A 23,873-nucleotide genomic window follows, 5' to 3' on the forward strand; every position below is an offset into this window, starting at 1 on the left:
GGGATCTTTTCCAACTCTGGGAGCCAAAGGGTCAAAGAACCATTTTCATGGTTGGGAGCAGCGAATGGTTTCACGTATTCTTACCACTGGTACGCCCCGCGTGTGCGCGGCTTCCATGCAGGCACCTGGCCTTAAAAATGCGACTATCGGTTCTGCCGAACCGGTGTGAACCGGCTGAACTCCACTTCTGGTTGCAGGGTGGGGGAGGGCGGTGGTGGCTAGAGATCACAAGAGGGTTGTTTTTTTTAAAATTTCGGGGACCGCCTTTAAAAAAGTTAAACTGTTGTGTTTTTTCGCAAGGAAATCGCATTTTTGAACGGTTGGTGATCAAAACGCTATAAATTCTAATGATGGTGGATGGGGTTAGAATGGTAGAAAACCATCCACGGCTTGAAGTTCTTCCATTTTTTTTGTCTCCAGCAACTTGGGAGAGTTGTATTCTAGGTTAGATCCGCGATGTAGAAGGGATCTAGGGTGGTCTTCCTAAATTTCGTGGCCTCCAGATCCGTGGCTGGCCGGTTGGACATCCTGGATGGGAATTCTCGCTGCATCCCTAAAGCATCGGAAAAGCTGAAGTAAGAATTAAGGGGAGGCTCCTATTTGTTTGCCGGCCCACCCAACTCCAGGATTCATCCAGAATTCCCGTTGCTAATAAGCAAGGGGCTTGTTAAATGAATCACCACCTTTTGTTTCTTCTTTGCCACGGTTGTTAAGTGAATCACACAGCCGTGAAACGAAGCCAGCTTTCCCCTTTGACATTTGCTCGTCTGAAGCCAGCTGTGAAAGGTCTCAAAAGGTGATTCCCGCGATTGCCACGCGCCTGAATTTTGATCCCGGGATCGCGGTCGTAAGCGCGAGGACTGGTCAAAAGTCACTTTTTCAGAGCCGTGGTAACATCAAAGGAGAGTTTTTAAATATCAAACGCACCAAAAATGAAGCTTGAAGACGTTCAGAGAGATGGCGTATCCCGCTCGGGGCCAAATGGCTGGGATCCCATCAGATCGAGCCTGAGAAAATGCTAATTTCTCCGCCTTTTGAGGTTGAGACGCTCACCCCGGTTGCCATGTGAAAACATTCCCGTCTCCACCTGGAATTTCCTCCACCTGGCTCTCGTGAGCGTCTGCCGCCTTCTCATCGCCCTGGCGGCTCGGGAAGCATGCCGTGATCTCCCGGTGGCCATCTTTCCTGAGGAGGAGAAAAATGCATGACTCGTTCGCTGGGAAGAAAGGCAGAATCTGGCAAACTAAAGTGGGCATTGCTCCAGAGACTCAGGACTTTCTTTGGGAATTTTAGAATGTTAAAAACTGTAAGAACACCGCAAATTATGGTTTTTCAACCTGGGTAACTTTAAGAATAGAATAGAATAGAATAGAATAGAATTTTATTGGCCAAGTGTGATTGGACACACAAGGAATTTGTCTTGGTGCATATGCTCTCAGTGTACATAAAAGAAAAGATACGTTCATCAAGGTACAACATTTACAACACAATTGATGATCAATATATCAATATAAATCATAAATCATAAGACGATTGGACTTCATCTCCCAGAACTCCCCAGCCAACATGGCCGCCTAGGGAATTCTGGGAGTTGAAGTCCCACCGTCTTAAAGTCGCCAAGGTTAAAAAACACGGCTATGAACCATGGTTTTTCAATCATTGGCTGTTGGTGATGAGTGGACTTCAACTCCCAGAATTCCCCAGCCAACATGGCCGCCTAGGGAATTCTGGGAGTTGAAGTCCCACCGTCTTAATAGATTAGAATAGAATAGAATAGAATAGAATAGAATTTTTATTGGCCAAGTGTGATTGGACACACAAGGAATTTGTCTTGGTGCATATGCTCTCAGTGTACATAAAAGAAAAGATACGTTCATCAAGGTACAACATTTACAACACAATTGATGATCAATATATCAATATAAATCATAAGGATTGCCAGCAACAAGTTATAGTCATACAGTCATAAGTGGAAAGAGATGGGTGATGGGAACGATGAGACGATTAATAGTAGTGCAGATTCAGTAAATAGTCTGACAGTGTTGAGGGAATTATTTGTTTAGCAGAGTGATGGCCTTCGGGAAAAAAACTGTTCTTGTGTCTAGTTGTTCTGGTGTGCAGTGCTCTATAGCGTCGTTTTGAGGGTAGGAGTTGAAACAGTTTATGTCCTGGATGCGAGGGGTCTGTAAATATTTTCACGGCCCTCTTCTTGATTCGTGCAGTATACAGGTCCTCAATGGAAGGCAGGTTGGTAGCAATTATTTTTTCTGCAGTTCTAAAAAACACGGCTATGAACCATGGTTTTTCAACCATGATAAATTGGAGATAAGTGGACTTCAACTCCCAGAATTCCACAGCCAACATGGGCTGGTTGGGAATTCTGGGAGTTGAAGTCCCACCATCTTAAAGTCACCAAGGTTGAAAAACACTGCTATTACTTGTAAAAAAAAAAAAAAAAGCAACTTAAAAATACCAATTAAGATTGAATTTTGCAACGAGCCCTCTTAATTTCTGCATATGTCACTTCTGAATATTCATAGGCGGTGTATCAATTCAGCATTAAATCTTTTCATGCCCTTTGTAGGTTCTGCAAATGATTGCTTTCGCCATTGCCTAATTTAAACCACGCTCTCGCCATAAAATGATATTGGAAGGAGAATTTGGCCATAATAAAATTAACAAATAATTTTATGTTGCAAATATATATTAATATATTTTTTATATATATATAAATCAGGTCCCACCGAGATTCGAACTCGGATCGCTGGATTCAGAGTCCAGAGTGCTCACCATTACACCATGGAACCGCGACTGACAGGCAGCTTCACCGCTGTTCGCTCCCCCGCCGTCGGAAAGGAGGCGGGGACGCCGCCCAGCCAATGGCGTCGCTGCTCATTTGCATTTCCCGTTCTTTCCTCGCTCACAGCCATTCGGGAAGCAAAAGGAGGGGAGGTTCTACGCGTGGGCGGGCCCAGGCCCGTTGCTTAGGAGAAGTGGGCGGGGTTTTTCCTCCTCGCTCCAGCTTTTCAGACCCCCTCCCTTTCCCGGGTCTGGTTAACCCTTGAATTGCCAGGCTCGACTGCGTTGCTTTTCGTTTTTCTTCTCTGAGCGAAATAATCCCATTTTTTCTCTCTCTCTCTCTCTTTCTCCCCCTGATCCATTCCGACTTTTCTTTTTTCGCTTTTCTCCTTTTTCTCCCGGGTCCTGGAACATCGATTTACCCGGCGGGGGCAACCCCAGAAGGTTTGTTTTATTATTATTATTATTTATTTCGATTTTTAGGCTGGCTGTGTTTGCAACCCTTGCAAAAAAAATTGAGGGATGGGGAAAATTGCAAACGAGAGATGGCGGCGGAGGAGGGGGGTTGCAGAAACCCGATGGGCGGAGGAATGCATGGCTTTGCAATTGTAAATTCTATGCAAAATTCTGTATATATGTGCATCATTCTGTATTATATGCATAATTCTGTATGTATGTGCATAATTCTGTATTTATGTGCATAATTCTGTATTATATGCATAATTCTGTATTTATGTGCATAATTCTGTATTATATGCATAAATCTGTATTTTTCTGTATTTACCAATATTTCTGTATTTACCAATATAACCGAATATTTATTCGGTTAGTATGCAGTATATATTGGAGAGCTGCATGCAACGAAATTTCACTTTAATGTATGCTGATTAGTGTACATTCAAAGTGACAATAATTCTATTCTATTCTATTCTATTCCATATTTTCTATTCTATTCTATTTCTGTTCTATTACAAGGGAAGAGATGATGGGTTCTCTTTATAGAGTTATCTATAGTGTTTGGCAATCCAGTTAGAATAGAATAGAATAGAATAGAATAGAATAGAATAGAATAGAATTTTATTGGCCAAGTGTGATTGGACACACAAGGAATTTGTCTTGGTGCATATGCTCTCAGTGTACATAAAAGAAAAGATAGGTTCATCAAGGTACAACATTTACAACACAATTGATGATCAATATATCAATATAAATCATTTGAAAATATATAAATATAATATATTTATATAAATATAAATATAAAAATATAAATCAGTTGAAAAGAGTTTCTAATTGGTGCATGCTACAACAACCCTGCAAGGAAGGACGGTTATTGGCGAGCCTGGTGACAAGGGGAGTCAATGTGAGGTTGGGTTGCGTGGTCCTGCGTAGAAGTCAGTTGGAGAAGATCCTGGGTAGGGGCTACTGCAAGGAGCTTTAATGGTTACTGTCTGGGGATGGGGTTGGCTAGATGGCCTCTCAGGGTCTTCTAACTACAATTCTAGGGGCTGTTCTTTCCTCTCTCTCTCTCTCTCTCTCTCTCTCTCTCTCGCAAGCTGCAGGCCTCAAAAACTTCATTCCAGGATTCTGAAAACAAAATAAAGATTGCCAGATGTTGGCAGGGTGGTCAGAGGGCCAAACTGTGGTGAAGGGAGTAGGAGAGTTATAGATCGATAAAAGTAGGTAGGTTGGTTGGTAGGTAGAGAAAGGGGAAAAAAAGAAAGAAAAAGAAAGAAAGAAAGAAAGAAAGGAAAGACAGAAAGAAAGAAAGAAAGAAAGAAAGAAAGAAAGAAAGAAAGAAAGAAAGAAGAAGGGAAGGAAGGATGGAAGGAGTGAAACAGAAAGGATAGGAGGAAAGAAGGAGGAGGAGGAATGAAGGGAGGAGAGAAGGAAAGAGAGCCAGGAGGAAGTAGAGAGAGAAAGGGAAGAAGGAAAAGGGAAGGATGGATGGAAGGAAAGAAGGGAAGAAAGAGGGAAGAAGAAAAGAGAGAAAGGAAAAAAGGGAAGGAGAAGGAGGAGGAAAGAAGGAAGGAAACAGAAAGGATTGGAGGAAAGAAGGATGAAGAGGAATGAAGCCAGGAGAGAAGGAAGAAAGTGAGACAGGAGGAAGAAGGAAAGGAAGGATGGATGGAGGATGGAAGAGGAGAAGGAAGAAGGAAGAAAGAAGAAGGAAGAAGGAAGAAAGAAAGGAAAAAGGGAAGGAGAAGGAGGAGGAAAGAAGGAAGGAAACAGAAAGGATAGGAGGAAAGGAGGAGGAGGAGGAATGAAGGGAGGAGAGAAGGAAAGAAAGTGAGACAGGAGGAAGAAGGGAAAGGGAAGGATGGATGGAGGATGGAAGAGGGAGAAGGAAGAAAGGGAAGAAAGAAAGAGGGAAGAAGAAAAGAGAGAAAGGAAAAAAGGGAAGGAGAAGGGAGGGAGGAAAGAAGGAAGGAAACAGAAAGGATTGGAGGAAAGAAGGATGAAGAGGAATGAAGCCAGGAGAGAAGGAAAGAAAGTGAGACAGGAGGAAGAAGGGAAAGGGAAGGATGGATGGAGGATGGAAGAGGGAGAAGGAAGAAAGGGAAGAAAGAAAGAGGGAAGAAAAAAAGAGAAAGGAAAAAAGGAAAACTTGGGGGAAGAAGATGGGAGGAAGGAAGGAAGGAAGAGTTTGCTGGTGAATTCGTGGTGCAACAGCGGGCCTGGCTCTTTGTGTTGCAACTGCACAGGATTTGAAGAGGAAAATCCAGCTGTTTTACAGCGCATTGGTGGTTCAGTGGTAGAATTCTCGCCTGCCACGCGGGAGGCCCGGGTTCGATTCCCGGCCAATGCAACACATTCTTTTTCTTCTTCTTCTTCTTCTTCTATATATTGTGACTTGTCTCGTTGTTGTCAGGACTATTTAATATGCTGCAGTGGAGGCACCTGTTGCTTTTTCTCCCTCCCCCTCCCATCGCTTAAGAATCCCCCCCCCCAGGAGTTTTCTTAAGAGCTGGGAGACCGGAGGCTTCTCCGCTTTGCGACCCCTCATGGATGGATGGATAATGATAGATAGATAGATAGATAGATAGATAGATAGATAGATAGATAGATAGATAGATAGTAGATGGATAGATAATAGATGATAGAGATAGATAAATTAGATAGATGATAGATAGATAGATAGATAGATAGATAGATAGATAGATAGTAGATGGATAGATAATAGATGATAGAGATAGATAGATAGATAGATAGATAGATAGATAGATAGATAGTAGATGGATAGATAATAGATGATAGAGATAGATAGATAGATAGATAGATAGATAGATAGATAGATAGATAGTAGATGGATAGATAATAGATGATAGATAGATAGATAGATAGATAGATAGATAGATAGTAGATGGATAGATAATAGATGATAGAGATAGATAGATAGATAGATAGATAGATAGATAGATAGATAGATAGATAGATAGATAGATAGATAATAGATGCTAGATACATAGAGAGATGGTAGGTAGATAGATAGACAAGGAAGGAAGGAGACAGAAAGGAAAGAGAGAAAGAGAGACGAATGGATAATGCTTTAGTTGTTTATGTTGTTTATGTTGTTCAAACCTGACAACTTGGGTGAACCTCAACTCCCAGAATTCCCCAGCCAGCCATAGGACCCTGCAAGGAGAGAGGCGGCCATTTTGTTAACGCCTCATTTTCTCTTCTTCTCTTCCAGCGACGTCCAGCATGGACGCTGACCGGCGGGACGCCGCTCTGTTATACGTGGTACAATCCGGCACGCTGATGATGGAGTACTTGCGAGCCCGCGGGGAAGCCTCTTCGGCCGCAGCCTCTCGGCGGCAGTGGGCCTTCCTGCACTCCCTAGGGCGGCGAGGAGGAGAGGAGAACGGAGAGGATGACCTGGGGGAGGAGAAGGAAGAGGAGGAGGAGGAGGAGGAGGACGGAGAGGAAGAAGAGGATGCCGAAGAGGATGAGGTCTTCCTGGCCAGACAGACCTGCAGTGCAGGTTTTAGACGCGGTGGACGCCTGCGTTCGGTGGAAAGACGCTTCTGGGCTCGGCCGCGCAGCACCGAGTGGTGGGACCGGACGGTCCTGGAGACCTGGGACGATAGCGAATGGTTGCAGAACTTCAGGATGTGCAAGGCGACCTTCTTGGACCTTTGCGCCCGGCTGTCTCCGGCTTTGCAGCGCCAAAAGACCCGGATGCGGATCCCGCTGAGTGTGGAGAAGCGGGTGGCCATCGCCATCTGGAAGCTGGCCACCTCTGTCTGCTACCGCGACGTAGGCAACCAATTCGGCGTTGGCAGATCCACCGCCGGCTCGGTGGTGCTGGAAGTCTGCCGGGCCATTCAGAGGGTGTTGATGCGCTCCACGGTGAACGTAGGGAACAACCTGGTGGCCATCGTCCGGGGCTTCGAGGCGAGGGGTTTCCCCAACTGCGCCGGCGTGGTGGGCACCAGCCACATGCCCATCTTGTGTCCTCCTCACCAAGCGTCGGAGTACGTCAACACCAAGGGCTACTACTCGATGGCCTTGCAAGCTTTGGTGGACCATCGAGGGAAGTTCACCCATCTGAGCGCCGGGTGGCCCGGGAAGACCCACGAAGCCAAGATCTTCAACAAGTCCACCTTGTTCACCAAAGGGCAGGAAGGGACGCTCTTCACTCCCGGTTCCGTGGAGATCAACGGCGTATCGGTCCCTCGGGTCATCATAGGAGGACTGGCCTACCCTCTCCTTCCGTGGTTGATGGTGCCCTACACGGAAGGTCTGGATGAGACCAAGGAGGTCTTCAACGCCACGTTGAGCCGGTGCCAGGAACCCCTGGAAGAAGCCTTCAGCCGCCTGAAGGGCCGGTGGCGCTGCCTGACGGGACGCAACGATTGCGCGGTGGAGAACCTTCCCCGCCTCATCTCGGCCTGTTGCGTCCTGCACAACATCTGTGAGGAGAAAGGGGAGGCCTACGAGGAGAAGTGGGAAGCGGAGGCCAGGCAGCTGGCCGCCACCTTCGAACAGCCCCTGCAGCGGCCCGATACGCGCATTAAGCCCGCTGCACGGTCGGAGAACGTCCGGGACGCTCTTTGCATGTACATCGCCGGGAAGATATGAGGAGCGGAAGGAAGTCGGCGGTGTGTCCGGCGAGAATTTCGGGGGAGACCCGGCCCGAATTGAGACTTTGCGCCCAGGTTGCACCCCAAAACAGTACAGGGGTCAGGTTGCACCCCAAAACAGTACCCAGAGTTCTGGGTAGCGGATTATATTCTTGAACTTGATTTTGGTGTGAAGAGTTGAGAAATGTAGGGTAGAGAATCCATAGATTAGTCGGCGTTTCACAATCTTGGCCGCTTTTCAGATGGGTGGACTTCAAATCCCAGAATTCCCCAGCCATTCTTAGAATAGTAGGCCACGTGTCTTAAAGTAGCTGAGGTTGCTGACCTCCATGTTGGGTGGGGAATTCTGGGAGTTGAAGTCCACCCATCTTAAAGTTACTAGGGTTGCTAACAGCCATATTGTCTGGGGAATTCTGGGAGTTGAAGTCCGAGCATCTTAAAGTGGCTGAGATTGCTGACCTCCATATTGTCTGGGGAATTCTGGGAATTGAAGTCCGCCCATCTTAAAAGTGGCTGAGTTTTCTGACCTCCATGTTGGCTTGGGAATTCTGGGAGTTGAAGTCCCCTCTCAACTTAAGGTTACCAAGGTTGCTGACCTCCATGTTGGCTGGGGATTTCTGGGAGTTGAAGTCCACCCATCTTAAAGTTACTAGGGTTGCTAACAGCCATATTGTCTGGGGAATTCTGGGAGTTGAAGTCCGAGCATCTTAAAGTGGCTGAGATTGCTGACCTCCATATTGTCTGGGGAATTCTGGGAATTGAAGTCCGCCCATCGTAAAAGTGGCTGAGTTTTCTGACCTCCATGTTGGCTTGGGAATTCTGGGAATTGAAGTCCGCCCATCTTAAAAGTGGCTGAGTTTTCTGACCTCCATGTTGGCTTGGGAATTCTGGGAGTTGAAGTCCCCTCTCAACTTAAGGTTACCAAGGTTGCTGACCTCCATGTTGGCTGGGGATTTCTGGGAGTTGAAGTCCCCCCATCTTAAAGTTACTAAGGTTGCTAACAGCCATATTGTCTGGGGAATTCTGGGATTTGAAGTCCCCCCATCTTAAAGTTACTAACAGCCATATTGTCTGGGGAATTCTGGGAGTTGAAGTCCACCCATCTTAAAAGTGGCTGAGATTGCTGACCTCCAGGTTGGCTGGGGAATTCTGGGAGTTGAAGTCCCCCCCACTCATCTTAAGGTTACCAAGGTTGCTGACCTCCATGTTGGCTGGGGAATTCTGGGAGTTGAAGTCCCACCCCCACTCATCTTCAGGTTACCAAGGTTGCTGACCTCCATGTTGGCTGGGGAATTCTGGGAGTTGAAGTCCACCCGTCTTAAAACTGCTGAGGTTGAGAGTCACTGCCTTACACGGACTTGAACCCTTCGCGTAAGTAGGGGGGGTGAGTCAATCAATTACCATTGACACTTTGTTTTGCAAAGCGGATTAAATACCCCAGTACCGTTTATCTGCCTCCGCAGAGTGCCTGGGGAAATGAAACACACCCGCTATTTAATTCTTTAATTCGTATTAGAGGATGATTGAGGATATGCATGGGCCTCCTGCCAAAAATTGCAATCGGTGCACCTGGTGATGCGGATCCTGGCTCAAACCCAGGCTTGCACCCACGTAAACCTGGTTAACAGTCTTCTCTAGCTAGCCTGGTAGCTAAGAGAACACACACGCACCCGCCCCGAGAGTCAGCGAGATGAACGGCAAATAAATTTAATAAATAATAATAAAATAATAATAATAGAAGGGAGTACACCAGATTGGGGTATGTTCCTATAGGATCTTTTTAAAACCAGCAATATGCCTTGTTTTGGTGGTGTTAGCCACTGGTTACTCCAGGTTTGGAACGGAAGCCAAAGTGCTCACGAGGACTAGAATCTTTGCAGACGTCGGATCCATTTTAAACTTCGTTTTGTTCCATTTCGCTGCCGCCCAAAAACTGCAGATCGGCACCTGCCGTTGGTAAATCTTTTCAGAGGCGTTGGGAATGAGCGAGCCGATATATACATTTAATAAATCAGTATTATTCTTCCTCAAAAATTATTTTCGGTCAGGAAAGAGTCAAAAAAAACAACGAGTCGATAGGTCAGCTGGAAACCTCTTTTATGACGGCCATTTAAAAATGGGTGGATTTTGCGACCATGGAGAAGCTGGATTCACTTAAGGACCGTGTGGCTAACTGAACAATACCGGTGAATCGCTTAACGGCCACGGTAAGTTGGTAAAATGAGGCAAAACTCAACTGTCTTGTTTAGCAACATAGGTTTTGGGCTCAATTGTGGTCGTACGTCGAGGACTATCGATGTTGGGCATTTTCTGTTACTGAAGAATTCATTTCTGGCGTTAAAAATCTGCGGTTGCATTTATACAACGCAATTAAGGTGCAAAACTATGAAGTTAATTCTCAATTGCACGCGACCCAACAAACCTGTTTCCTGCTTCGCCACATGCCTTAAATCATACAGCAGCCAAACAGGATGATGGAAACCACGATAAACGAAGAATTAAAAGATTATTTACCGGCGTGCCTCCTACACAAGCTCTATTTCGGTTTCTCGAACGCCGGTTCCACAGCTCGCCGAAAGAAAGTGGAGTCCAAAAATTTCTATTTTACCATGTCCCTAAGCTTGAGTTCAAATCCGGCTGCTAAAAATTCCAGCTGTAAAGGAGGACACATATCCGAGGTCAGGTTGTGTTGGGACATCACAAAACGTACACAACCCATCAGGCTTGTAGGATGGGAAGGTTGCTGGCTGGGGTGTGTCAAATGAAGCAACTCGTTTCCTCCATGAGGACTACAAACTTGTCAAGGGAGCACAACCATGTGACGGAAGAACTCAAAAGGGAATAAAACAGGCCACACAAACACACACACACACAATATATATAAAAATAGGACTGTGATGGCGAATCTATGACGTGTACTGGAAGTGGCACGCAGGGAGATTACCCCTTGCTCTTCCACATTCTGGCACGCCGGACAGCTGGTCTTCAAGTATGCGGAAAGTGCCGGAAAAGGGAAGAATGGCCGTCCGGCGCGCATGTGCATACCAGGAAAATGATTTTTGATTTCCGGCGCGCACATGCACCCCGGGCAGCTGCTCTTCGTGCACACATTAGCCCCAGAAACCGGAAGACCAGATGGACGGGGCGCATGCACATCGTAAACCGGAAGATCATTTTCCCGGAAGGCGCATGTGCACCGGGCGGCTGCTCTTCTGTTTCCGGTTCGTGCGCACTCCCGTTTCAGCACTCGGCGCCAAAAAGTTTCACCAACACTGAAATAGGGTTTAGGAGGCATGGGGGTAAGTAGAACAGCGCGGGGGGGGAGGTGATCAGCTGCGGCGCCCAATCCTTTTTTAACTTTTAAAAGCATTTTTTACAACCCATTTGGCCGAATAGGTTTTTTAAAAATGCTTTAAAAAGTTTTTTAAAAAGGCTCTGACAATGGTGCAGCTCAGCTGTGATCGGCAGAGCCTTTTTTTTAACCTTTTAAAAGCATTTTTTCCAATCTAATTCAGCTGAGTAAGTTGTAAAAAATGCTTTTAAAAGTTTTTTTAAAAAGGCTCTGATGATGGTGCGGTTCAGCTGTGATTGGCAGAGCCTTTTTTTTAACCTTTTAAAAGAATTTTTTACAACCTAATTCAGCCGAGTAATCTGTAAAAAATGCTTTTAAAAGTTTTTTAAAAAAGGCTCTGACGATGGTGCGGCTCAGCTGTGATCGGCAGAGCCTTTTTTTTTAACCTTTTAAAAGCATTTTTTACAACCCATTTGGCCGAATAGGTTGTAAAAAAAATGCTTTTAAAAGTTAAAAAAAGGCTCTGACGATGGTGCGGCTCAGCTGTGATTGGCAGAGTCTTTTTTTAACCTTTTAAAAGCATTTTTTACAACCCATTTGGCCGAATAGGTTGTAAAAAAAATGCTTTTAAAAGTTTTTTTAAAAAGGCTCTGACGATGGTGCGCCTCAGCTGTGATTGGCAGAGCCTTTTTTTTAACCTTTTAAAAGCATTTTTACAACCTAATTCTGCCGAATAAGTTGTAAAAAAATGCTTTTAAAAGTTTTTTTTTTAAAAAAAAGGCTCTGACGATCGCGTGACTCAGCTGTGATTGTCAGAGCCTCTTTGAAAAGCATTTTTTAAAAGAAGCCGCAAGTGAGCGACCGGGCGATTGGATGGGCATGGGCGGGCGGGGGAGGGATTTTTGCTACCGGTTCTCCGAAACACCTGCCACCATCGCTACCGGATCGGCTGATCCGGGCCGAACCGGAAGCATTTCGCCCCTGGTTTAGTGCAAATATACGCACGCTGGGGCACCGACCGTTCACACACACATTGATGGTATCGTCGGTAATTGCAGATTTGATTTCAAGATTTGGAGTGGTGCAGTGGCGTAGAGGCAGAGCTCTCGCCTCCCAATCAGGAGGCCAGGAGTTCGATCCTAGGTAGAGGCAGATATTTCCCTCTCTGGGCACAATCAGAATATATCTGCTGAACAAAACTCCAGACTGGCAACAGGGAAGGGCATCCGGCCAGTAAAAAACACTCTGCTAGCTCCATTCCAGCCTCCACTCCGTAAGGGATTACCGGGTCATTAAAAGAAAATGATGGATCTGGAGATTTTTTTGCTGAGTGATGATGATGATGGCTTGGGCGCCTTTATTGGAAAATGGCCAATCTGTGTGTTAGGGATGGAAAAACGAAAAGACCAACGCTGTAATATCATCAAATACATCTTTGCTAGCTGGGGAATCCTGGGAATTGAAGTCCACCCCGTAAAAGCCGCCGAGATTGAAATACAATGATTCAACCTACAGTTTTCAACCGAATTTGCCTGTAACTTGATTACCGATTGAAACCAAAGTAATACAAGCCACAATAAACAGGCAAAACGAAAGGACAACGCAAAATGAGGGACAGAAAAAAAATGCAAAGAACATTTGAATTTGGAAATGGATCAAGGCTACGAGCACACCTGTGCAAAGACACACAATACACACACAAAACATGAAAATTCAAACCCCAGTCGATTTTGCATTAACAGAACTCCTGAAATAATTCCACAAACTCAAGTTGAAGAGGGGCAGAAATTGCATTTCCTGTTACGTTTTATTTTGTGCAAATGTCTTTTGAGTCTTTTACACAGTTGACTTAACTCCGTAAAAGGTAACAGCCGTAGAACAATCATTCCTGGATTAAAAAGTCATTTTCCTACAGGACTTTTTTTTTAAAAAAAAATAAATCCTCAGTTTATTTGTCCTATTCGTTTATTCCTTTCAACCCTGTAAATTCCAAATCCCTCCTTTGAAAGCACTTAGCAGCGTAAGACAAAACTATATTAGTATCTATTATCTTCTAACAGGAACTGTGGCCCGCAAATAATATTAGACTATATTTACACGCTATACAAAAACGATCAAAAATCAATACAGAGTCCTCAACATATGACCGCAATGGAGGCCAAATTTTCCACGGCTCAGCAAGACAGCTGCGAAGGGAGTTCTGCCCCGTTTTAAGACCTTCCTCGCCGCCGCCGTTAAGCGAACCACGGCAGCTGTTTAAAATGACTCGCACGGTTGTTAAGTGAGTTGACTCGGCTTGTCAAGACGGTCGCGAAAGCGGATCGCGTGATCCCGGGATGCTGCACCCATCGTCAATACGAGTCGGTTGGCAAGGGTCCGAATTTGGATCGGAGGTTGCAACGGTTGTGGGAAAAACATACAAAGTCTTTTGTTTTTCAGCGCCGTAACTTTGAACTGTCACTAAGTGAGTGTTTGTAAGTTGGACTTGGCCTGTAATATAAGGAACTCCCCTTCTACTGCAAGGGGTGTCAAGCTCAAGGCCCGTGGGACGGATCCAGCCTGCAGCGTGGTCGGATCAGTGGTGGTATCCAAACGGTTCGTACTGGTTCTAGCGAACCGGTTAAACCTGCAGGTGCCGACCCAACCCGGCGCTATGCCGTCCTATTTAGCCATGTTTTCTAAGCCATGTGCATGCGTGGAAGCCACCCAGATGGTCACCCCTCGCCCGAGGTCAACCACAGCTCCGATGCGGCGCTCAACGAAATTGAGTTTCGACACCCCTGTTCTACTGCATTCTAGCCTTGATGTTAATTTTTTTTTTCAATTTAGGCCTCAGCGAGCTGGCAGATTTACTTCCGAAAACGTTACCCAAAGGGGCCACCGCCCAAGAAGGCCCCGTTGCTCATCACTACACTACAGAGCAAGGGTTTGGGGTTTGTTTGTTTTTGGCTGAACAGTGGATGCTTCAAAATTGCAAAGCCTCTGTTAACGTTGAGCTGACTGCAGAACCGAGGAATGAATTCAACGTTTTTGTCAAAGCTCAACGCACGCGGAACTTTTTAAGAATTCCCCCAACCGGCAAGTAATTTTTGTACGTGGCTGGAAAACCACCGTACATCTGAAATTGTTAAAGGCAGATGCTATGTGGACTTGGGCAGGTAGTTCACTTAGTGACCCCTGGCACCAAGGGAAAAAAACGACAGGATCATTTTTTTCGTAATTGTGACCGTGGCAGTATTTCCCGTGGTCATGTGATCAGAATTCAAACACTTGGCATTTGATTTAATTTTCTAATCACCTTTTATGATTCGATTAGCCCTTGGGCCATATCCAAAGCGCAGCGTTCCAGAAACAAATTATATACTAAAAGCAATTCAAAAATTGGATAAAATACGGTTTAAAATGAAGTTGGAATAAAATACAGTCCAAAATGAAATCGGAATAAAATAAATAAAAAAAAACCACTTGGCAGATGACTCATATTTATGATGGTCGCAGAGTCCCCTTTTGTGACCTTCTGACGAGCAAAGGCCATGGGGACGCCAAATTCATTTAACAACGGTGGTGCTCATTTAGCAACTGCAGTGATGCCGTGGCCTAGAGGGGGAGCTCTCGCCTCACAATCAGGAGACTGTGAGTTCGATCCTAGGTAGAGGCAGATATTTCTCTCTCTGGGCACAATGAGAATATATATCTGCTGAATATAACTCAGCACTGGAGATAGGAAAGGCATCCGGCCAGTAAACATTCAGTTGCCCTGACACCACCTTCCAAAGGATTACGGGGTCATTAAAAAGTGATTCCCTTAGCAAATCAAAAAGTCCTAAAATGGGGCAAAAACTCCCTTCGCAAATGTCTCACTTAGCAACAAAAATGTCGGGCTCCATCGTGGTCATACGTCGAGGACTACCTGTATACGGTGGGAAGAACGTTGCTTCACATCTGGAATTGGGAGGGGAAGATGATATTTGGACTTCGCAACGTAGGCAGGGAAACTGCATGGGGAAAAAATCCTTGGAATCTCCAGGAATTGAAAATACAGGGGAAGGAATTATTTTTTCCTAATCTTTTTTCAAAATTAGGAAGAAAAATAAGGCGGGGGGGGGAAGAGTTATGCGTTTGTTAGGCGGAGAGCTATGTCAATTACAGAAATAAATTTAAAACCAAAACGGCGCATAAGAGAACGGATTCTCCATCACATCTGCAACAGATGCATTGGTGGTTCAGTGGTAGAATTCTCGCCTGCCACGCGGGAGGCCCGGGTTCGATTCCCGGCCAATGCAACTTACTTTTTTTTTTTTTTGGTGGAAATCCCATTTTTCTAGGGAAATATATATGTATATATATATATATATATATATATATATATATGTATGTATGTATGTATGTATGTATGTATGTTTGTATGTATGTTTGTATGTAGGTCTTTGGTTATTCGGGTTTTCTCCCGCGTAAAATTGGAAGTGTCTTGGCGACGTTTCGACGAAGTCTCATTCGTCATCTTCAGGCTTCAGCTTCGTGCTTCAGCTTCGTGCTGAAGCCTGAAGATGACGAATGAGACTTCGTCGAAACGTCGCCAAGACACTTCCAATTTTACGCGGGAGAAAACCCGAATAGCCAAAGACCTACATATATATATATATTGCCAGCAATATCCTTCCCTGGGGAATTCTGGGAGTTGAAGTCCACATGTCTTAAAAAGTCAAAAACCACTGAGTTAGACGGATAAATTCATTCCTTGGGAGTTGAAGGTGATATAGCTAGCAGGGTTTCCAGTTTACCCACCCAATCAACACCCCTTGAGATAAAATAAGCTGCCCTCCCCCAAATCCCTCCCTCCCCACAGCTGTTTGGGGATAAGTTCCTGAATAATTTAACCAGTTGCTTTCCCAAAACTCCTTTACTTACCTGCAAAATTCTCAGGGTTCTACCTCAAAAACAGACAGTCCCCAATTTACAGCCTCAGTTTGGGAATCGGGTTTTCCCGTGGTTGTTAATGAGCCCCACTTAACGATTTTTACCACCTTTTCGCTACATTCGTGAAGCGAATCGCCGCTGCCCTTAAGCGAATCGCCTGGCCGCTAAACGAACCCCAGCTTCCTCCACTGACTTGGCTTGTGGGGAGCCAGGCGGGAAGGTCACAGATGGTGATCGAGGGGGAGCTACCACTGACGTAAGTCCAGGCCAGTTACTCGAATTGTGACTGTGAGGACGAGGGAACGGTCGTAAGTGTGAAACTCAAATCATCGGTCACTTGTTTCCAGTTTTCTCATCAATGGAAGACTGCTGGTATTGGAGGGTTGGGTGCCCCTGGCCTTTTAAAAAACCTTTACAAGCAATTTTAATTTTTTTAAAAAAAAATACCATTAAAAGAAACCAAACCATCAATGATTGTTACTTGAATTCCCAGGTTACGCTAAACCTTGATTCTTAAAAACCAGGGCGTGTTTCTGACGCCAACATATCCCGGGCATAAAACAAGAGTTTCTAAAATCATTCCTTTCGCTAGGACCCCACGATGCCTTCAGCCAGCGCCCACCGCCGCCACCCGGCTTTGGGCAAAGTGGGAATCCCAAGTCGCTAGTCCCTAAGAACTACCTTCGGTGGAGAACCCTACAGGACAGCTGCGAATGGGGGAAAAAATTGGTTTGCTGACAGCTACGATATCAGGGTTTGGGGTATTTTTTGAAGGAGCAAAGGGGGTGTGTGGTCACGAATATTTCCAAACCCCCCCCCCGCTTCCCCTAGGGCCAAGGGCGCCAGAAAGGGGGGTGCAGAGAGATGTTTTTGACTGATGGGGCGGCTCGGGGGTCTCTCATCTGGCCCCCCAGGTGTCCCGTGCTGCAGGAAGCCACATCCGAGCTTGCAAAAGTTCTGTTTGGCTGCAACGGGGAGCAGGGAGCCTTGGGACTCCCCGATGTAGATTCCTCGGACGTTGAACTGGGAGAGAACGTGGAAGGGGTCCAATCCGGAGGGGACGGTTCCAACGTCGCGGCGAGATAGACGTGCAGCGTCTCCCACAAGTGTCTTTGGACGGACGGAGGGCTTCGCCGGACGAAGGACTCCAGGTGTCCGAAACACGCCCGGAAACCCATGGCGTAGCATGTCCGCAGGTTGCCGTCGTCTTCGGAAGGATTCGCACCTGGAACAGGGGAATTGCAAGAGCCGGGAGGAGGCTGGTCACGCCCAACCCAAGGCAAGGGCAACCCTAACCGCCACCGGATCCAGAAATCAGCTGCTTTCCAGCTTCGGACAACCAGAATCACAGAACCGGAAGGGACCTTAGAGGTCTTCTAGTCCAACCCGCCCCCCCCGGCTCAAAAAGGTGACCCTAGAAGACCCCCATTTTAGGCCAATGGCTATCCAGTCGCTTCTTAAAAACCCAAAAAGGATTGCCAAGGTTTTTGCTGGCAAGGATCTCAAGGAAGTAGGAAGGTTTGACTGTCCGTTCCAGGGGTGAAATCTAAAAATTTTCCCTACCGGTTCTGTGGGCGTGGCTTAATTGGTGGGCGTGGCTTGGTGGTCAGACGACTGGGTGGGCGTGGCCAAGAACAACAAATAATAAAAATAATAAACGAAGTATACAAAACAGTAAGAGGTATCAAAAACCGACTTTCACATTTTACACACACACAACTCACACACACACAAAATGCCACATACAGCTTTCTGAGATTTTGTGTGGTTGTGTAGTCAGAGTGAAACACTACAGAAAGACACCGAATCTCAGAAAGCTGCACAAATATTTTATGTTATTATTTTATTTTATTGTGGACTTCAACTCCCAGAGTTCCTCAGCTAGCAAAGCAGGAAGTCAAAGCAAGCTTTTTTTTTTCCTTCGGTAGCTGAAGAAAACATGCAGTTGCAGCCGAAAAGGAGCAGTAATTATAGGTAAGTGAGGAGGGGGAATTGGCTGGGCATGGGTGGGGGCTCTTGTAAGTGGGGGCTGTTAAAAAGTGAGGTGTTTTTTTTACTTTTAAAGGCATGTTTCGGCTGAAGAAAAACTTTTAAAAGTAAAAAAAAAACCTCTGCTGATGGTGCGGCTCAGCAGAGGCGGTGGGGGGGGCGGGGCCAGGGATTTTTGCTACCGGTCCTCCGAACCAGCAGCCGCCATCGCTACCTAATCGGGGGAGCCGGTGCGAACCGGGAGCATTTCACCCCTGGTCCGTTCCCCAACCGGGTATCCTCGCGCTTATGACCATCACAGCTTCCCGTGGCCGTGGGAAGGCACTTGGCAACCGACTCATATTTAGGATGGTTACAGTGTCAAAGTTGCAACGGAGCTGGGAAAAAGTGACTTACAACCAGTCTTCGCACTTACGACCGGTCCTTGCACTTATGACCAAAGCAGCTCCCATGGGCCCATGATCAAAATTCAGGCACTTGGCAACTGACTCGTATTTATGACGGTTACAGTGTCGAAGTTGCAATAATGCTGGGGAAGTGACTTACAACCGGTCCTCACACTTATGACTGGTTCCTCGCACTTATGCCCATCGCAGCTTCCCGTGGGTCACGTGATCAAAATTCAGGCACTTGGCAACTGATTGGTATTTATGACCGTTGCCTGTGTCACATGATCCCCTTTTGCAAACCTTCTGACCAGCCAAATCAAAAGGGGAAAAGCCGGATTCGCTTAATGACCGGGCGAGTCACTTCACAGCTGCAGGGATCTGCCTAACCATCGAGGGCAAAGGAGGTTGTAAAATTGGGGCAAGACTCACTTAAGAATGGCCTTGCTTAGCTTCAGGTTTGACAGCTTGAAACCCTGCTGTCGTTTTTCCTCTTCCAGGCTAATGAAAACAGAGAATTCTAAAAACTGAGAATGGGTTTAAATTTAGGGAAATTTAGGGTAGTGACACCTTGTCGTCCAGAGTTCACTGCATTTGGAGTTTCCTTCCTTTTTAAAAAATTTCCTTTCAGCAAGTGGATCAGTAAACGATATTCAGCTGGTTCGTGCTGATTCGTGCTGGTTCGTACTGGTTCGAGTGAACTGATAGCGGAGATCTCAGGTGGTCCTGTCCACCCGCCCCGGCGTAAAGACGTCCTATTTATCCACGTTTTCAAGGTCGGGTGCATGCGCGAAAGGCACGCATGCAAGCAAAGCGCACGTGCGGAAGGCCGGGTGTGTGCGCATGTGAAGCAAGTTTGTGCACGAGCGGCGAACCGGTGGTAAGAATATGTGAAACTCACCACTGAAGAATTTTTTAAAAAAGTTTGTAAAAAGAGACTGGACGGCGACTTCTTTGAAGTTGTCTGAAGGGGAGGGGTTTCCTGCGTGAGTAGTGGGTTGGGCTAGAAGACCTCCAAGGTCCCTTCCAACTCTTGTCGTTTTTGCATATGAAATTTGAATTTCCATGGCTACCCTCCATGCTGCTTTTTGCCTTCCTACCCACCCGCCACCGAGGCGAATTTTACTTACCCTGGGGGACTGCTGCCTGATTCCTCTCCTGCAGGTATCCCACGGCGATCTCCAGGATCTCCGCCTTCTCCACTTTGGGGTTCTTGAGGGTCTGTGAAGGAAAGAAGGTCCGAAAAGAGAGGGCTGAAAGGGCAACGCGAAACTCCTCGCGCTGCCTGCTAAGTGGAACCTCCCCAGCCAGGAGCAGTGTATCTGCATCCCACTGGAAAAGACAGAATAGAAGCTAAGTCGCCGGAGTTTCTTTCCCAACAGAGGGTGGCAGAAAAGAAGATGAAATAATGTGAGCGTGAGTGATAATGTGCTTTTCCCCCACCCCCAAGTCTTGGCCCCTTTAAGGTGGGGTGGACTTCAACTCCCAGAATTCCCTTCCCATGCAAATAACCAATAGAGGCATGGACTAGCCTTGCCATTTTTAGGGATACCTCTTTAAGAGCTGGGTCAGGTAGAGCAGGAGCTCCCTCTGCTGGCCGGTAAAGAAATATATGAATTATACATTTGGAAGCGATTCAAAAATTGAAGACTGCAAGACCAATTTGGGCTCTTACATCTTGGCGGAGATTTAATTCTTTAATTTATTTACATCCTGCTTTTATTGTTTTTTATAAATAAAATAACCTCATGGCAGCGGACATACCGGATATTCTTTCTTCCTCCTATTTTTCTCACAACAACAACCCTGTGAGGTGGGATGGATCCAGAGTCACCCAGCTGGCTTTCATACCTAAGGCAGGACTAGAACTCACTATCTCCTAGGTGACTGGCCCATCTAGCCAGTTTTTGTGCCTAAGGCAGGACTAGAATACATGGTCTCCTGGTGATTGGCCCAAAGTTATCCAACCGGCTTTCACACCTAGGGTGGGACTAGAACACACTGTCTCCTGGTGATTGGTGCCAAGTCACCCAACCAGCTTTCACACCTAGGGTGGGACTAGAACTCACCGTCTCCGGGTGATTGGCCCAAAGTCACCCAACCAACTTTCACACCTAGGGTGGGACTAGAACTCACCGTCTCCGGGTGATTGGCCCAAAGTCACCCAACCAACTTTCACACCTAGGGTGGGACTAGAACACACTGTCTCCTGGTGATTGGCCCAAAGTCACCCAACCAGCTTTCACACCTAGGGTGGGACTAGAACTCACCGTCTCCGGGTGATTGGCCCAAAGTCACCCAACCAACTTTCACACCTAGGGTGGGACTAGAACTCACCATCTCCTGGTGATTGGCCCTAAGTCACCTAACCAGCTTTCACACCAGGGTGGGACTAGAACTCACCGTCTCCTGGTGATTGGCCCTAAGTCACCTAACCAGCTTTCACACCAGGGTGGGACTAGAACTCACCGTCTCCTGGTGATTGGCCCTAAGTCACCTAACCAGCTTTCACACCTAGGGTGGGACTAGAACTCACCGTCTCCTGGTGATTGGCCCTAAGTCACCTAACCAGCTTTCACACCTAGGGTGGGACTAGAACTCACCGTCTCCTGGTGATTGGTGCCAAGTCACCCAACCAGCTTTCACACCTAGGGTGGGACTAGAACTCACCGTCTCCAGGTGATTGGCGCCAAGTCACCCAACCAGCTTTCACACCTAGGGTGGGACTAGAACTCACCATCTCCTGGTCATTGGTGCCAAGCCACCCAACCAGCTTTCACACCTAGGGTGGGACTAGAACTCACCGTCTCCTGGTGATTGGTGCCAAGTCACCCAACCAGCTTTCACACCTAGGGTGGGACTAGAACTCACTGTGTCCTGGCCAGCTTCGGTGCCTAAGGGAGAATTAGAACTCCCAATCTCCTGGTTTTTAGCCTGGTGCCTTCACCACTAGACCAAACTGGCTCTCAAACAGAGATGTCCCTATATCACACTTCCTCTCGTGTGTATGTGTGTGTGTGTTGTGTAAGGGATGGAGGGAGGGGTCAATCTTTAAGGGGCATAATTCGCTGACCTGGCAGTGGGTTTTTTGCAGGAGAAGCAGGCGCAATTCTTCCAAATTCTTATTGATACGGTCTCGGCGGCGTTTCTCCACTAAGGGCTTCAGCATCTGGGGAGAGAAAAAAAAAGGGGGGGTTGACCCCTGGGTGGGGTGGGCTATCTTCTTTTAATGACCCCATAATCCCTTGCAGGGTGGAGTCTCGGGCAACTGAATGGAGCTAGCAGAGTGGGGTGTTTTTTTTTTACTGGCCAGATGCCTTTCCTGTTGCCAGTGGGGAGTTTTGTTCAGCAGATAAGTTCTCAGTGTGTCCAGAAGGAGAAATATCTGCCTCTACCTAGGATCGAACTCACGGCCTCCTGATTGGGAGGCGAGAGCTCCACCTCTGGGCCACAGCACCATTCCTACTGGTTAATTCTAAATGCACCAGAAAATTTAGATTTTCTTTTTTTGGGGGGTCCGGCGCCTGGATTTAAGGTTCTGGACCTAAAGAAGGGATGGAAAATTGGCCGGTGCCACACAAGGGTGTGTGTGTGTGAGTGTGTGTGTTTGTGTGTGTGTGTGTGCTATCACTCTGCTAAACAAATAATTCCATCAACACTGTCAAACTATTTACTGAATCTGCACTACTATTATTCTTCTCATCGTTCCCATCACCAATCTCCTTCCACTTATGACTGTATGACTGTAACTTTGTTGCTGGCAATCCTTATGATTTATATTGATATACTGACCATCAATTGTGTTGTAAATGTTGTACCTTGATGAAGGTATCTTTTCTTTTATGTACACTGAGAGCATATGCACCGAGACAAATTCCTTGTGTGTCCAATCACACTTGGCCAATAAAAAATTCTATTCTATTCTATTCTATTCTATTCTATTCTATTCTATTCTATTCTATTCTATTCTATTCCCTTCCATATTTTCTATTCTATTCCATTCCATTCCATTCCATATTTTCTTTTTTATTCTATTCCATTCCATATTTTCTTTTTTCTTTTCTATTCTATTCCCTTCCATATTTTCTATTCTATTCTATTCTATTCTATTCTATTCTATTCTATTCTATTCTATTCTATTCTGAGGACAATCTACAGTACATAGATATCACATGGAAGATGGGGGTCAACTCCTGTCTGGAGGCTGCTGAAGCCCCCAATGATAGGAAATGGGTGTTGTGGTCCGCCAGCAGTCTGCGGAGCTGGCAACAGAATCAGACAGCAATGAGGCTGAGGAAGAACATGGGCCAGTTCTGGAGGCTGGGGAAGGCCCAGGTGAGGGTTCTGCATCGGAGGAAGAGGTGGGGCCAGGGCCATCGGAGAGTGATGTGCGGACTCCGGAGCCTCCAGAGACTGACAGTAGTGAGGCAGAGGAACAGGAGGAGCCTGTTCCTAGTGCACGCATGAGAAGAGCTGCCAGAAGGCAAGAGCAGCTCAAGCAAAAAGGACGACTCAGGAGTAAGGCCAGGAGATGATTGGCCCCTCCCATAAGGCTTTAAAGACCAGCAACGGCATTTGGGCTCTTTGCCGGAAAACAACGTTGATAGCTTTGTCTTGCGGTATTCGTTTCGTATCTGCGTCTTCTGAACTTTTACCAAGAAAGGCCTTTGCCAGTTTGCCTAATTGGACCAAGGTTGGTGATAAGCCTGAAGAATTGTGTTATGTGGAATTTACTTTGATTTAATTTGGACTACGTTGAGAATGAGTTAATCCTCAGCTGTGCTAATAAAGTTTGTTTGTTTTTACATTGACTGAGTTTCCTACTACCAACTTGGGCCTGGGTCACAACAGGAGGGGATCAACGGCGGTCCCCAAATTTCCGGCAGCTGGAGTGGAGTTAAATCGGAAAGGCTGGATTAGGGTTTGATATCTGATGCCCCCCCCCCAAGAATTAACTTTTTACTAAGATATTCCAGCTGTGTTTCTCAGCTTCTGCAACTTTTGAGACCTGTGGACTTCAACTCCCAGAATTCCTCAGCCAGCTGTGGTGGCTGCTGGGGAATTCTGGGAGTTGGAAGTCCACTGCTTTGGATTAAAGTGGTGCAGGAAAGCACTTCATTCATGCAGATTATTTCATTTCATTTCATTATTTTTATTTCGTTGCATTATTTTTATTTTTTTATTTTATTTCATTTCATTTGTATTTCATTTCATTGCATTATTTTTATTTTGTTTCATTTTGTTTCATTTGTATTTCACTTCATTTCATTTCATATCATTATTTTATTTTATTATTATTTTCATTTAGTTTTATTTTCTTATATTCTTTTAATTACTTTTATTATTTGATTTGATTTTTTAAAAAAAAATTATATTGCCCCCTACTAACTCGCTCCTGGGGGTGAC

At 46.1% G+C, this 23,873-nt stretch overlaps 2 protein-coding genes and 3 non-coding genes across 5 annotated transcripts in view; 3 read left to right on the top strand and 2 right to left on the bottom strand.

Moving 5' to 3' along the window:
* Nucleotides 1–2,735: 2,735 nt before the first annotated feature.
* On the bottom strand, nt 2,736–2,807 carry TRNAQ-CUG (transfer RNA glutamine (anticodon CUG)). The gene has a single exon. It is a non-coding gene; the product is annotated as a tRNA-Gln (tRNA).
* Nucleotides 2,808–3,082: 275 nt separating this feature from the next.
* On the top strand, nt 3,083–9,690 carry LOC131197673 (uncharacterized). Its single transcript, XM_058182024.1, has 2 exons — nt 3,083–3,243; nt 6,491–9,690. Exon 2 carries the CDS (start codon nt 6,502–6,504, stop codon nt 7,879–7,881), a length of 1,380 nt encoding a protein of 459 aa, XP_058038007.1. The 5' UTR covers nt 3,083–3,243; nt 6,491–6,501; the 3' UTR covers nt 7,882–9,690.
* Nucleotides 5,535–5,605, top strand: TRNAG-GCC (transfer RNA glycine (anticodon GCC)). The gene has a single exon. It is a non-coding gene; the product is annotated as a tRNA-Gly (tRNA).
* Nucleotides 9,691–15,387: 5,697 nt separating the features above from the next.
* On the top strand, nt 15,388–15,458 carry TRNAG-GCC (transfer RNA glycine (anticodon GCC)). Its single transcript has one exon. It is a non-coding gene; the product is annotated as a tRNA-Gly (tRNA).
* A 1,461-nt stretch (nt 15,459–16,919) lies between these two features.
* The window catches only part of HES7 (hes family bHLH transcription factor 7), a 38,539-nt gene continuing 31,585 nt past the window's right edge, over nt 16,920–23,873 (bottom strand). Inside the window, exons 2-4 of the mRNA XM_058180391.1 lie at nt 21,541–21,636; nt 19,598–19,688; nt 16,920–17,317 (exon numbers count right to left, since the gene is read on the bottom strand). Coding sequence (XP_058036374.1) covers nt 16,920–17,317; nt 19,598–19,688; nt 21,541–21,636 — 585 coding nt within the window. The remainder of the gene's footprint in view (nt 17,318–19,597; nt 19,689–21,540; nt 21,637–23,873) is intronic.

The sequence above is a fragment of the Ahaetulla prasina genome, chromosome 4 (genome assembly GCF_028640845.1).
Source record: "Ahaetulla prasina isolate Xishuangbanna chromosome 4, ASM2864084v1, whole genome shotgun sequence".
NCBI lineage: Eukaryota > Metazoa > Chordata > Lepidosauria > Squamata > Colubridae > Ahaetulla > Ahaetulla prasina.